The 14,403-nt window shown below is 46.4% G+C and overlaps 3 protein-coding genes across 3 annotated transcripts; 2 read left to right on the forward strand and 1 right to left on the reverse strand.

Moving 5' to 3' along the window:
- Positions 1-2,235: 2,235 nt before the first annotated feature.
- LOC131284065 (CLIP domain-containing serine protease B4-like) lies at positions 2,236-4,609 on the reverse strand. The gene is made up of 7 exons (XM_058312919.1): positions 4,552-4,609; positions 4,393-4,476; positions 4,038-4,313; positions 3,898-3,987; positions 3,727-3,824; positions 3,070-3,629; positions 2,236-2,815 (listed from the first exon to the last, which is right to left on the reverse strand). The coding sequence occupies exons 1-7, from the start codon at positions 4,607-4,609 to the stop codon at positions 2,236-2,238; spliced, it is 1,746 nt and encodes a 581-aa protein (XP_058168902.1).
- A 945-nt stretch (positions 4,610-5,554) lies between these two features.
- Positions 5,555-7,647, forward strand: LOC131287499 (uncharacterized). Its single transcript, XM_058316551.1, has 3 exons — positions 5,555-6,051; positions 6,664-7,126; positions 7,195-7,647. Exons 1-3 carry the CDS (start codon positions 5,805-5,807, stop codon positions 7,640-7,642), a joined length of 1,158 nt encoding a protein of 385 aa, XP_058172534.1. The 5' UTR covers positions 5,555-5,804; the 3' UTR covers positions 7,643-7,647.
- Positions 7,648-8,397: 750 nt separating this feature from the next.
- LOC131287940 (peptidyl-prolyl cis-trans isomerase G) lies at positions 8,398-12,364 on the forward strand. Its single transcript, XM_058317035.1, has 8 exons — positions 8,398-8,633; positions 8,703-8,808; positions 8,877-8,964; positions 9,716-9,745; positions 9,824-9,963; positions 10,041-10,173; positions 10,262-10,520; positions 10,599-12,364. Exons 1-8 carry the CDS (start codon positions 8,421-8,423, stop codon positions 12,264-12,266), a joined length of 2,637 nt encoding a protein of 878 aa, XP_058173018.1. The 5' UTR covers positions 8,398-8,420; the 3' UTR covers positions 12,267-12,364.
- Positions 12,365-14,403: the final 2,039 nt, after the last annotated feature.

Consider the following 14,403-nt stretch of genomic DNA (forward strand, 5'->3'; position numbering starts at 1 on the left):
GCACAGGAGCTTGCATGAGCTGGCCAAAATATCCGTCGAGGGTGTTGATGTCCTAGAGCAGCCTGCGATTCGGTATCTTGGAGTTACCTTGGACACCAAGATAACGTTCAAACAACATCTAGAAACCGCAGCAAAGAAAGCAACCTCGGCCTTCCAGTCTCTCAACAGAATCATCAGCAGCAGAAGAGCCCCACGCAGCAGCATTAAGAGAATCCTGGTCAGCGTGGTAGAGAGTATCATCCGATACGGCGCCCCGGTGTGGCAAGAATGCTTAAGATACGACTCGTACCGAGCAATACTGCAGAGAGCGCACAAGCCTGCGGTAAACAAGGTCGCGTGTGCCTTCAGCAACGTTTCTTACGAGGCAGCATGCGTCATTGCGGGGGTGGTGCCAATACATCTGGTAATCCGCGAGGATGCCCGTTGCTACGAACTGCGGAACAGCGGGAGAGATCCGAAGGAAGTTCGGAGAGAAATGAAGGCGGAGACGATGATACTCTGGCAGGAACAATGGGAGGCTGCTGGGCACGGACATCATACCCGCGAATGCATCCCAGATATCTCCAGATGGACAACAAGGAAGCACGGAGAGATCAACCGACACCTAACGCAGGTGCTGACGGGGTTTGGTTTTCTCCGCGCCTACCAACACCGGGTCGATAACGCTGAGTCACCAACATGCCCAGCATGCCCAGCAGAACAAGAGACAGCAGACCACGTGCTTCGCATCTGCCCTCGGTTCAACGCGGAAAGACGACCTCTCCAACGGCCCGATGGATCATATCCAACACTACGAGAATTATGCGACGACATGTGTGCGAGTGAGGATGTGTGGCAGGCAGCCTGCTCCACCAGTAAAAGCATTATGACGAATCTGCAGCGGATGTGGAACTACGAAAGCCCCATGCCAGCCAGGAGACGACAGCGACAACGATAAAGAGATGCACGTTAAAACGAGCCATGATGCCATGCATCACCCAAGGCGAGATGTACCAACATCACCCCCACCCATGCCATATCAGTTAAGACGGGATCTGGGTGGAGCCAGGGTTTAGAGGCCGGGGTTAGGTTTTAGTCCGTAGAAATCAGACACTCCCCACCTGTCGTGCCAGGTGGGCGCCTTTTGAAGGTTTCCTCCCCGAAAACAAAAAAAAAAAAAAAAAAAAAAAAAGGCTAACGTTAGCCATTGTTGAGGAAACTAATCGCAGCACGAAATCGAATTTGTCCTACACTCAAAATCACTCGTAGAAAAACCAACAATAAACCAGAGGGAAGTCGTTCAGCTGACTGCTAGGGTCGAACTGTGGGAATTAAAAGCTAAACGTTGGGCTTTATCAATTGTATACACCACTGGGCAGTGTTTCACAGGAACATGACTGTCTTGGGAATTTCCTATTATCAGGGTTTAGCCCTGGCGAAGGCACAAACTCCATCAAACGCCTCAAGATCAGCGCAGACGAGATCAATGTCATTACTGACTATAGCAGTCCGATCTTCGGTCGATGAAACGCTCACTAACGTAAAGTCTTGTCTGTGGACGCAATCAGCGTCCATCAGCCGGTAGCATACAGATGAATTATAATTAAAACAAACAAGAAAACCGGCTTGACGCGTTTTTATGATTAGGTAGGAGTGGGTAGGCAGAGAACTTTTTGAAGCCCCTATATTGGTTGATGTTGTTGCACATTTGGCCCTCAAGAGGAGTAGCGTTAATCATGTTCGACTAGATTGATAAAGTTCGAGAATGAAATACGTAGAACGAAGTATTTTCCTTCTAACGTAAAACAATCGACCTAAGTGAGTAAGTGTTTTTCTATTTTTTCTATATAAAAATGGTCTATTTTTGTTGCTGCAAAGCGCGACCAGTTCAAAAGAATGATTTTAAAATATTATATTTTTAAATTCTAGTCGACAACTGCTCTATTGCTTTTTAAGGAGTAAGATTTAGCCCCATTCTACTTACAAGATTGGCAACCCCTGAAAAAAATCCGTCTTATGTTTTGCACTCCTCACACATCCATTTTCCACACGTACTGATCAAAATGATTATACATTAATGACTCGTTGAAATGTTGATCGTGTAAAGTGTCCTGAAAAATCAATATAATAAATTAAACATTTTTTCCTAAATCAACACCTGGGGCAACTTTTAAAATGCTTCAATGCTTTATTCAGTTTTCGGTTTATTTCCAGAAAAAAACGATTTCGTACACGAAATGTCCTCAATATGTCTCATTAGATATCCTGTGCCATAAGGTAGAGCTGGCTCCTAATCCACGGGTAGTATTCACTAACTCTGGTGTATATGGCGGGCTTGCCCTGCGCACATTGCGCCCCGGTACTGTAGACACCCACCAAAAAATTTACCGGTCTCCAGTCGGCGCTCATGTAGATCGTACTGAACAAACCCGTACCCGATTCGGCACATGCAGTGCGCTCTTCCTCGCAGTACCCTTCATCGATCTCCGGCAGGATGCAGGACTCGGTAAGGGTCAGATTGGAGTAGTGTTTCAATCGACAGTCCATATAATAGAGCAGATGGTCATGGGTGACTGTGATGGCATCGGACGCAGAGTGGTATCCAGTCGTAGTGAGTCTGACCGGCATACGGTTCTTGTCCGACCACAGGCAAGCCGGGACGCTGTACTCCATGATGGTGAACGGGGCACTCACGGTAATGATGGCTAGATTATAGTGGTTAGACTGGTGCTCGAATTTCGGATGAATCAGAATTGATTTGATTTGCCTCGTTTGCATCAGATTCTTATCACCACTTCCTTTGCCAACCATAACGGTGTAGTTTTGGGACTTTATGCTGGAACGATAAGAAAGGAGGCGCTATGTTTCAATGTTTTAACCACAAGGCTTTGGGGGTCCGCGACAGCCGAGCGGTAACACCGGTTAGAAAATCGGCCTATGAGCGCCGGGGCTATAACCACCTTGACGGCGTGGGTTCGAATCCCAATAGAGACCGGAACCTCCCCTGTACGAGAGGACTGACTATTCACGTACACAAAGGGAAAAATTCTAGTAATCCCCGTTAATGGGTAGGCGTGGGGGTATACTCACTGCTGTACACATTGTGCAGCCGTCAGAACAAAGCTTTTTGCAATCAGCGTCCCAATGCATTCGCTCTCTCCGGCTTCGTTCTGCAACAGCGCCAGCTGCGAATGGGTCTGCTGTTCCTTCGTGGTACGGCGATGCACCTCGTACAGCTCATGGCAGAGCTCGATTTCCTGCTCGATGCTCTTTAACTTATCCCTCTTGTCTTCCGCCCTCAACATTTCGTCCGTCAAGCAACAGTGCAGCATATTTTTCCCTTCGAAACCGCACTGCTCGAGCCGGTCGGTATTGCGCGCCTTGCCCGTCAGGGCCTTGTAGACTTGGGGGCAGGAATCGATCGTAAGGCAGACCCCTTCCTTATCACTCCTGGTGATACACTTTTCACCCATGCCCGAGTTTGGCATCACGAACACTATACGGTCGCTGGCGATGACTTCGCGAATCCAGCTGGCGTAACTCGACACCGGTACCAACTGATTTTGGTCATCGCAAAACAGCCCCGCCACCATCGGGTGCATGGAGTAATGATCCAGGTCGCGTATCTGTAAAATGCTACCAGATGGGCGCTGAAGGAACGAAATATATAGAACAACATGAATGTCTGAATCTCAAGCGTATTTTCGTGCACAAATAATATTTTTGATAACGTCCCAAATCACATACCCGCGCACACCACTCAGTGAAGGTTTTTTTCAGACAGGCTTCTTGTGTTGCGCTCGAACAGACCGTTGTATTTTGAATCAATTTATCCAACGTTTTATCTAGAGGTTTCAAAAGGAAGATATTTGATATCGTTGGTTGCTTTAATTTTTCGTCCAACTTTGTGCTACCCACCGTAGGCTACATCCTGCACTTTGGAGTACGTCACTACATTATCTTTTGGCCACAGACAGGCGGCGGTATGCTCGTAGGGGATGCTGTAATGTTTAGTCATTAGTGTTAAGCAAACGATATAATTTTTTTTATTTCTTACCTAACGGTTCCATTAATTCGCAAGAGGATCGGAGTACTGGCACTACTTATATTGAGCGTCTCATACTTGGAGTAGACCAATCGATCAACGACGGGCAAATCGAAACCCGACTGCAGCTGCACCTGGACAGACTTCCAGTCTTGTGGCACGCAGCTCGCCGTAGTCAGGATGTAGTTGTCGTACACCAGCACGCCGAGGCAAATGGAGTCGTTTTTCTTCACCAACGCCACGTGACAGTAGTCGGTGTACACGTTTCGCAGATACTTGAACGGGCACTCTACGATACGATCGATACAGTGTGGTTTATGAAACTACACCTCTTATTCCTTTATGTAAAATGGGACTTAATTACTTACCATCGTTCTCGATGTACTCGTAGGACATGAATCGGTTACGAAAATCTTGCAACATCGATCTGCCATCAAATTCCGTCTGATCATCTGAAATTAAAGACAGGGTGACGAATCTTTAAAAATCCCAGCACTCAGGTGAAATTGTGTTTTGAAAATGCTTACGGCAAGAAACGCCAGCAATCAGCAGCAAAAATCCCCCGAAAAAGCTCCATCGGTACATTGTGGCCGAATTGAATACGAGAGCACGCGCTTACAAAACTTGTTTTCGCAACGGCTTCCGCCAACGGACTGTGGCGGGATTGCTAATGATCTACCAACGATAGAACGTCTCGCGCTGCGCCGATCATCCCTACCTCGATCTTTTTCGTTCTGATCCGCGTGAATCCCATCGCGCGGATGCAAACAATTATCAAGATGACGAGGCCGGTGAGTTTTTGGGTGTTCTGAATGAAAAAATAAATAAAACGATGTTCTACCATAAATAACCTTTTTCGGCAATGTTGTGCTGTTGACATTTAGAGTAAAATACTCGTAAATTCACCGACACCGACCGTTTGTCCTACGGTAGAAAAAAATACACAAAACAAGTTTCTTAAATTTCCATGAGCAGCACCTTGCGTCGGGTATTCCGCTGGGGAATACCAAAAAGGGTTAGCTGCGTCGATCGTCAACTTACGCAAATTTTCAAGAACATCAAGTCTGTGGTAATATTTTGTATTGCCTGTGGTAATACAAAAAGGGGCTATTCCTCCGATACGCTTATTTGTTTCATTTTCATAAGAAGAGGGCATTAAGGTTAAATGAAAATATTTTTAAAATGAAACAAATCTTACCTTACCTGTCTTTCACCATTTCACGATTATGTTATTGGATCTTGGATTTTAAAATTTTTAAATTTATTCATTTTCAAAACTTTACCACGGTCAAGAGAATCATCAAAACAAAGATCGAAAATAAAAAATAAAAACATTTCCACCCCCAACACAACCTGCTGAACCGGTTTTCCGTTGACAAACGATCGCAACATATGATCACGCGCATCCGTTGCGTTTTCAACTGCGTGCCGAGTACTCCGCGGCACAGCATCCGCTCATCTCGGGCATAAATAGCAACAAACAAAGTCACTGAAACCAACATAAAAACCGGGGGACGGTGCTCGCACACACATATTCGTACATGCTGCGTGAAAACACTCGACCAACCACATGTACCGGTCTTATCAGACGCACCTTTGGGGCTCGATTTCGCGATAGACAGCGTGTTGTATAATTCATTTCGTAGGCTTGGCGAACAGACCGTGGCCGCTTCCATCGACGATCGGTACACTCGAAGTCGGCAGTCTACCGGTGGACGCCAACAGGGCGCGTTGTTTGGTTCTTACTGTTGAAACAGAGAAAGTCTTCGCCGTTCACAAAATGTACGCTTCGGTCGAAACAAGTGATGCCAGCGGAGGCGAAAACGTACGAGTGGTTGACTTTCGATCGGACACGATCAGCGTTCCGACGCCCAGTATGCGGCGCGCTATCTTCGAGGCGGCAGTTGGTGATGACGTCTACGGCGAGGATCCGACCGTGCACAAGCTGGAGGAGAGGACCGCCGCGATGTTCGGCAAGGAGGCGGCACTGTTTGTTCCAACGGGCACGATGGCCAATCTGCTGGCAAGTAGGTTATGATGGGTCAATTGACTGTGATTAAATAAGAGGTTGTGGTATGCTTGCATCTAAAAGCCACCTGCTTTCGAAGATGAAAAAAGTATTTATTATGGAAAATGATCAAGGGCATCTTGGAAAATGTTCTTCACTTTTAAATTAAAAATTACCTTCGAAAAGGAAAGTTGTGTATAATTGAAACCAATCAATAATTCTTCAATTACGGTTTATTTCAGACATTGCTTACTTTTTCCTCCTCAGTTCAGTTATGTGTATCATTCGTATTGTTTAATTGTTTCTTTATAGTTGTACAGATACGTTAGATAAGCGAGTCTTAGCTGGTGATAAGAAGCACCCGGTAACATACGATGGCTATTTAAAGCGTATATGCGTCGGTGTTTGAGACTGATAAATCTCACCAACGCACATTTTCTTATCAACTATCCGTTATGTTTGCACTCGTCGCTCTGCAATCGCAAACAATTATCGATACTTCATTAAATTGACATGAATATTCATAACTGGAATCTCTATGCTAATGACCTTAGCTTCAATTGCAAGCTTGTCATAATTTTCGGTATGGTATATTTTCCGTGGATAACTTATGTTTTTTTTTGCGTTCCAGTAATGGTCCACTGCTCACGGCGTGGTACCGAAGCTATTGTGGGCGAGAACGCACATGGCTTCCTGTACGAGCAGGGCGGCGCGGCGCAGATAGCTGGCGTGCTGCTCAGCACGATCCGCAACAACCCGGACGGGACGTTCTGCCTGAACGAGCTGGCAAGAAAGTTCCGAGGCTTCGACGTCCACGAACCGGACACGGTGCTCGTGATGGTGGAGAACACGCACAACATGTGCGGTGGCAAGGTGTTGCCGTTGGAGTGGCTCGAAAAGCTGGCCACGATCTGCCGCGAAAAGGGGGCCAAGGTGCACATGGATGGGGCGCGAGTCTTTAATGCAGCCGCGTACCTGAACGTGCCTGTGTCACGCGTTGTACGGGACGTCGATTCGGTATGCTTCTGTCTGAGCAAGGGACTGGCCTGTCCCGTCGGCTCCATCCTTCTAGGGACCAAGGAGTTTATTAAAGAGTAAGTAAAGTTGGAGCAAAACTCGTTACTAGACGATAAAGTGCATTTTCCTTCTTCATCCCTTAAAGAGCCCATCGTTTGCGGAAGGCACTGGGTGGAGGAATGCGACAGGTTGGCTTTCTTGCCGCGGCCGGACTGTGCGCCCTGGATGAAATAGTGCCGAAGTTACACGATGACCACGTGCGTACGAGACGGATCGCCGAAGCCATCGATCAACTCGCCAGCCCGATCTTCAAGGTGGACTTGGCCAACCTACACACCAACATCCTGATGGTGCAGATCATCAGCAAGAACGTCCATTCGAGCGATTTGTCGCACCGGCTGGCCACTGTTTGTCCCGGTGAGGTGGAAGCCGGCGTAGTCGATTCCTCGGGGAAGGGAATAGCCGTGAAGGTTAGCGCCCGTGACTGGACCTTTGCGCGGATCGTCATTTACACCAACATCACCGACGAGGAGGTCGAATTGGCCATAAAAAAAATACGTTATGTCATTAAGGAATACGAAAAAGATTTATAAAGAGAAAAGGTAAAGCATACAAATTTGCCTCAGCAAACTGTTTGTAGAACATACCATAATAAAACAAAATCTAAATTTTAAAAATAAACGCAAAACGTTTCTTGAATTATTTGATGGTAATATCAAATAAAAAACCAAATCAAATTGTAACTCGAGTTATGATCATAGCATCTGTTAACACATTTGAAAATTTCAAAACATTCTTGCAGTTTGTTATTCTACAGTACTAATGTAAGCTCCACAATCCTATTGATATAAATCCGCAGCAGTTCCGGTTGTTTGAAAAACCGTCGAAAGAAATACATTTTTTTTGTTAAAAATAGGTTCTTAATCTTAATTAAAATCGCCACATCAAAACATGTGGATCAAGTCTGAATCAAATCGAGTCTTAACAATTAAATCTGATTTACAATCCAAAACGAATCAAGTCTGATTCGAATCCGTCGACTAGGATCGAATCTTCGAATCTTCCGAATCCCGATCTGCCAACACTACTACGTTAGTTCGGGATATTTTTCGTGTGTATAAGAAGCATTAGCGATCGGATTCTCTGCAAAATTGTTTAATTTTCTAGGTAAATTGCAAGTTTTTTTTCAAAATCAAACAGTTTAATTTCACTCCATAGACATCGATCAAGCGCTCATCGTCAAAGTGAAGACAGTTTAGTTTAACCAGGCCAAGCACTCCTTGTCCTATGCATACACGCATCTGATAAGCGCCATGTTTATTTTCTTCATTTCGTGTAGAAGGGCCGGAAAAGGAGACATAGGAAGGAAAAATGACGATCGATTCTGACGCCGGTCCGCCCGGGGAACGAAGCCAAGAAAAAATTCGATGCTTTTTCGACATCAGCCTTGGAGGTTTGCCGGCAGGCCGTATCGTTTTCGAGCTGTTTCCATCGGTCGCACCGAAGACGACCGAAAACTTCCGGGCACTGTGTACCGGTGAAAAGGGTATCGGCCAGAAGACGGGGAAACCGCTGTACTATAAGGTAAACACGAGACCATTCGGCTGCAGTGAAGTAAAAATAGACCCTCAACAATGTTCTGTGTACTTACAGGGAATAATTTTCCATCGGGTGGTGAAAGATTTCATGATTCAATCGGGTGATTTCTCGAATGGCAATGGAACCGGCGGCGAATCGATCTACGGTGGAACCTTCGAAGGTAAGACAATCAAACATGATGTATTTTTACTCCATTCTTATCGCTTTTCATCCACCAATGTTTTGTAGACGAAAGTTTCACCTTGAAGCATGATAGACCATTCTTGCTTTCTATGGCCAACCGTGGAAAAAACACGAATGGTTCCCAGTTCTTCATGTAAGTATCGGAGACAGTTAGTTGCAGAGATTGCTTTATACACTTCAACCGAAACCAGAAGAATTCCCGTTTCGGTGTAATACATTCTATTGATGAGCTTTTCTTCCAGCGCGTGTGTAACCAGATAGCGGATAGTAAACTCACCTACATCTTGTTGCTTTTGTACCCTTATATTCGTTGTATTTAGCAGACACAGTAGTGTCGCACCCCTAAAAATCCTCGGTACAGCCGATCTACCTGTTTTTAGCGCCCTAGGTGCGTAGCTGCGGGACGAAGATTCGGAAATGTAAAACTCCAAAAAAGCATAGCTTGGTGCTGTTTCGGGTCTTCGGCGTTGGAAGCACCCATCCGGTTTCCTTGCTTCTTCTCTCCATGCGATTAAGGAGGCGGCACCGTAAGCCAGTGCAGTGAGCCGAATCGTGCCGTCAGGCACCCCGTCCGGGGAAGGATCGTTCAGCGTATGCGCTTGCATTGCGATGTGATTTGCATGTGTATCTGGACAGACAACGGTGCATGGCCCATGTACGGTGAAGCACTTGTCACGCGTGCACTAGGAGCATCGAAGTACGAGCGTAGCACGCTCCACATTCGATCCCCGTGCGGCGATGGCTATTAGTCAACCATCGGAGGAACGGGCCGGACGTTACCTGAATGGTGCCCGATCGGTCAACGCCTTTGGCTACGCTACAATCCAAAGCAATACATTTGCCAATCAATTGTTCTTTCTGTGTTTTTTCTTTTTCTATTGTAGTACAACGCAACCTGCCCCTCATCTTGATAAGTAAGCATCCGCACCTATTATTCCCCATTATTTCAACAAACTTGAGTGTCAACATTAATGTTTTTCTTTTCATTACAGTGTTCACGTTGTATTCGGTCATGTTGTATCCGGTCAGGATTTAGTACGACAACTCGAACAGCTGCCGGTCGATCGCAACTCGCGTCCACTACAGGATGCAAGTGTTTCCAATTGCGGCCAACTAATCCGCCACATTAAGGGTACTGTTGCATAAGAATCACGTCAAGTGGTTGGAACGCTGTATAACCGTTTACAACCGTTTTATTTTGTGATACAGAAAAGAAAGAAAAGAAGAAGAAAAAGGCATCGGAATCTAGCGACGATTCTGAGGACGAATCCAGCAGGAAACGGAAGAAGGAGAAAAAGAAGAAGCGACAAAAAGATTCATCACCGCGCAGGGAAGGATCGCAGTAAGTTGTTATGCTGTAGAAAAATGCACTATAAAGCAAGCATGGTCAATGCTAACCTGATGCCTCATCATACCTTTTCTCTGTATAGCGATGGCGATACGGCCGAGGAAGGTGAAGTGGATGAGGAGCTTCACCCGATGGCAACGGTGACCAAAATTGATCCGGATGAAATTCCAGAGGTATCCAACAAGTATCTGATGCGGGCTGCCGACAATAAGCGCTCCGGGGAAGATGGAGAACGTCCAAAACGTGACGTCCGTGGTAAAGAACAGAAGGGTTTCGGTTGGTCCAAGAAACGGGTACCGTTGTCCCGCAGTGGACGTATTATCAAAGGGAGAGGCAACTTTGTAAGTATGAAACAATGAACTTGCTCCATTGATGAAGAAATGAGTTATTGTTTGTTTGTCATTCTTTACGATTTTAAGCGATATCGTACACCATCACGTTCACGTAGCCGTTCACGTAGCGTTACGCCAATTCACTGGCGAGCCGCACAAAAGCGTACGATCAAGATGACAGATCTGGAAAAAATTGAGGAAGAAAAACGGCAACGTGAGCTGGAAATAAAGCGACGAGAAGCTGAACGGAAGAAACGGCACGAAGAGCTTGCGAAAGGTGCGTCGAAAAAATCGTTCTTCGAGCTGAATCAGGATCAGCCGGCGTCGGCGCATGCTGAGAAGGACTCGACGAACGGTAGTGGCCCTGCGGAGCAGGAAGCGAATGAAAGACAGCCGCAGTCACGTGCCAAATCCAACGGTTCGATCGATATGAATGCACTGGACTATGAACATCAACCGGCCGGTACGTCGGACACTGAGCCAGAAGAGGCGGTCGGGGTCAACAAGAAGAGCGATACATTCGCGAAGGCATTTGGTGTTGAGCCGAAGAAAAACTCGTCCGATTCGGTGAAGGGTGACGATCGGCGAAAGCCATCCGGTGGTGATGATGGACGTAGGCGGGAGCACTCCAGAAGCCGCTCTCGTGACCGTCGTCGACAAGACGATTACAACCGTGGACGATCCCCACCGGCGCATTATCGCGGCGGTGGTGGTGGGGGAGGCAATCGAAACCCTCGTCAACAGTTTGGAGCGGGTAACTTTGCGGTACAACATAATCGGTTCAATCCACAGCGTCGATTCGGTGGAGGCAACAATGGTCCTGGAGGTCACGTGGGACCGTCGTACTACTCTCGCACTCGGGGTCGCTTCGGTGGAAATGAACGATTCGATCGTGATCGACGCCGTTCCCGTAGCCACGATGGAGGGAACCGACGTTCGCGTCGCGATCGTACGATGAGTCGATCGCGTTCGAAAACCCCTGACCGGCGACGAAGGCATCGCCGGGACAGTAGCCGCTCTGGCAGCTCGGCCACACCTGATCGTTCGCATCGTAATCGGACCAAGTCAACGTCACGACCGCGAGAATCGGTTGAAGCAAGACAACCGCCGGTGCAAAAGGGAAAAAATGCCAACGCTCAAGACAAATTCAGGGATAAAAGTCCGGGTTCGGTGGCGACAGCCATTGTGGCTGCGGCAACGGCCGCCGTTGAAGCTGCCTCGCTGGTAGCAGTCACCAATATCAAGAAGGAGGTAGTCTCCGAGGAGGATAAAGCCCGTGCACAGAAAGAGAAAATGTTGAAACGCGCCGAAACGCTTCTGCTGCTCAAGAGTCACATGGAGAAGGAGATCGCAGAGCAGCAGCGAAAGGCACGCGAGAAGCAGCTACAACAGCAACAGCAGCAGCAGCTACTACAACAGCGTAAGAAAGATGACCGCAACGAAAACAAAGCCCTCGACGCCGTTATGGATCTAGCGCAGCTAAAGCAACTAAAGAAGGAAACACTGGAAAAGCTGAATGCGCAAGAGGCTGCTCAGCGAATCTTCGAATCCGTGGTCACGAATGTTGCAACGGGGAGTGGGGGGAGCGGCGCTGGTAGCAGTCACAAGAAAAAATCTAAGAGTAGCACCAAACGGCGCTCGTCGAGTACCTCCTCGTCTTCATCGTCGTCATCGTCATCGAAACGGGAAAAAAGTCGTAAAAAGCGGAAGGACAAAAAACGCAAGGCACGCAAAAATTCGTCCAGCAGCTCGTAATGTAACCGTTTGCAAAGGATTCTAGACTGTGCTTTCGTCATTTTTAAAAGATTCCGTTTTACTATTCCCTAAATCAATCAGTCGTATACTGATACCGTTGCAAGCAAGCTGTCTTGTAAAAGTAGTCAACCATTTTTTTTATCGACTGTTATACAGAACAACATCTCCACAAACACGTATTGAAACTATGTTGTAATCATCAAATTATCTGCTTGGATTCAAAATTGACCGCTGAACAGATTATCAAGATTTGGTCTGACGAAGTTCCTGTCAGGAATTCATGTCCGATTCGTCAACACGACTCCACCAAAGGCTTCGTTTAATACGGTAACTTTACCAGGTGTGCTCTATCCGTTGGTTCAGCTTTTAAAATTCGTATCAGAAAGTGCATGTATATTAGTTGCAAATGTGTACTTCTGGGTATTTACGTAAGTTATAATTGACCGAGTAGAGTCTGCTAGCTTCATATAGTACGGGACGCAATCGCGTGTAGCTGGGTTAAATAAAACATCAATTGTATAATATTTCAATAAATATCCTTTTCGAAATCTAACTAACTGAAATAATGTTGCGCTGCCTTCATTTCAAACATTTAGAAAATCGTTATAAATCTAAACATTTAGAAAGTCTTAAACAAAGAATACAGAAATAAAATTGTAAATGTGTTTGAGCTCAACGAGACTTCTGAAGCTGAGCTAAAAATCTCGCACAAATATGGCGGACGCGAAAATTAGTCATAACTAACCTTACAGTTCGTATACCTTGGGCAAAGAAAGCAATTTTCAGACATGGAACTAAAGTGATTGTCACTCCCCGAACCTAGTAAGCCCTTTTCGTGGTCCAGTTCCAGGAGTTTTGCGGATCCGTGATCGCCCTGAAACGCAATAACAGTCTAGTGATGGGGAAACTGAATCCCTACAGGGATTCGAATCTTTCGATTCAAATCCATTCTGAGATCCGGATCTTCAAATCCGAATCCCAATCCGTCATATCATACATGCTCATCTAATGCCGATTTTTCATATGATGTGTTTAATTCAATGAAGGATTTACATTAGAATATCAGTAATTTGATATTATTCTTCTAATTGTATTCCAACAACACGAACATTCTACCCAGCGTTCGATTTGAGTAAACTTAAATCAATTACATTGTCTCTAGATCAACTCGTTATGTGACTAATTCGACTCAAATCATTGTGAGTCGATTCAAACAGTTTACGATCAAGTCAGAATCGAATCAAATCGAGTAACAACCAATCAAATCTGATTCGAATCCTAATTGAATCAAATCTTTAGATTCTGTCAGATGGGATTCGAATCTTTAGAATCCGTCAAATGGGATTCGAATCTTTAGAATCCGTCTAGGGATCGAATCTTCGAATCTTCCGAGTCCCGATTATTAGATATATTGCATATTCAGTCCGTGTTGTTTGCCGGACGCGGGAGCAAATCTTACCATTCCGGTCGGTACTTTTTGCCGCAGTGTTTTTCCCAGTATAATGCACAACGCGACGCCTCAGTGGCATCTCCAGTGTTAGTTTGTGGTTGCAGTTCATTTACCCGGTTCATATTTGTCTATGGCGTGTATTGCAGCTGTGAGTAAATGCAGAAAAATGGCAAACAGTTGCCAAACCCCTCGGCCGAGTGCAGAGTCGAGGCCGTGCAAAGAAAAGCCACGATTGTACGACGCACAATCGGATGCTCCGGATGCGGTGTGCTGCGTTGAAAGAATTGCGGGATAGCAAACCACTACCGGGGACCGATTCGGGGCCGTCGTTTAATATTTATTTCGCAAACAACCATCCCGGCCAGGATGAATCGAAACTCGCCACCGTAAAATGTGTGTGTCCGCGGCGGTCGCGAGGACTCGGCAGAAAGGGCAGCAACGCGCACGTTACGGAAGAAATGAGACAAAGTGAATTTTGCAATCGGCAAAGGTCAGTGTATCGTTCTCATTTCCATGCGCTCCTCCCGTTGCCCTGTGCTGCCTGGTAGCCTTTACTTCCCCCCGCCCCTCTTCCGTGTCCTCCGGCCGGTTTCTTCGCGCACCGAGTGCAAATTTGTCATCGTCCTCCGGGAAGCCGTGTGTTTTGTGTTGTGGCCATATATACGGGAGATGCGTGTTTTGCTGCTG

The sequence above is a fragment of the Anopheles ziemanni genome, chromosome 3 (genome assembly GCF_943734765.1).
Source record: "Anopheles ziemanni chromosome 3, idAnoZiCoDA_A2_x.2, whole genome shotgun sequence".
NCBI classification, from domain to species: domain Eukaryota; kingdom Metazoa; phylum Arthropoda; class Insecta; order Diptera; family Culicidae; genus Anopheles; species Anopheles ziemanni.

Excerpts from the sequence above, each read along its gene's own strand:
- LOC131287499 (XM_058316551.1), top strand. The coding sequence starts at position 5,805 with ATGTACGCTTCGGTCGAAACAAGTGATGCCAGCGGAGGCGAAAACGTA. Across the intron at positions 6,052-6,663 it reads GATGGCCAATCTGCTGGCAA|TAATGGTCCACTGCTCACGG; the intron begins GTAGGTTATGAT and ends TTTGCGTTCCAG. Across the intron at positions 7,127-7,194 it reads ACCAAGGAGTTTATTAAAGA|AGCCCATCGTTTGCGGAAGG; the intron begins GTAAGTAAAGTT and ends CATCCCTTAAAG.
- LOC131284065 (XM_058312919.1), bottom strand. The coding sequence starts at position 4,609 with ATGTACCGATGGAGCTTTTTCGGGGGATTTTTGCTGCTGATTGCTGGC. Across the intron at positions 4,314-4,392 it reads CGAGTACATCGAGAACGATG|AGTGCCCGTTCAAGTATCTG; the intron begins GTAAGTAATTAA and ends ATCGTATCGTAG. Across the intron at positions 3,630-3,726 it reads TCACTGAGTGGTGTGCGCGG|CGCCCATCTGGTAGCATTTT; the intron begins GTATGTGATTTG and ends TCGTTCCTTCAG.
- LOC131287940 (XM_058317035.1), top strand. The coding sequence starts at position 8,421 with ATGACGATCGATTCTGACGCCGGTCCGCCCGGGGAACGAAGCCAAGAA. Across the intron at positions 9,964-10,040 it reads ACTAATCCGCCACATTAAGG|AAAAGAAAGAAAAGAAGAAG; the intron begins GTACTGTTGCAT and ends TTTGTGATACAG. Across the intron at positions 10,521-10,598 it reads TCAAAGGGAGAGGCAACTTT|CGATATCGTACACCATCACG; the intron begins GTAAGTATGAAA and ends TACGATTTTAAG.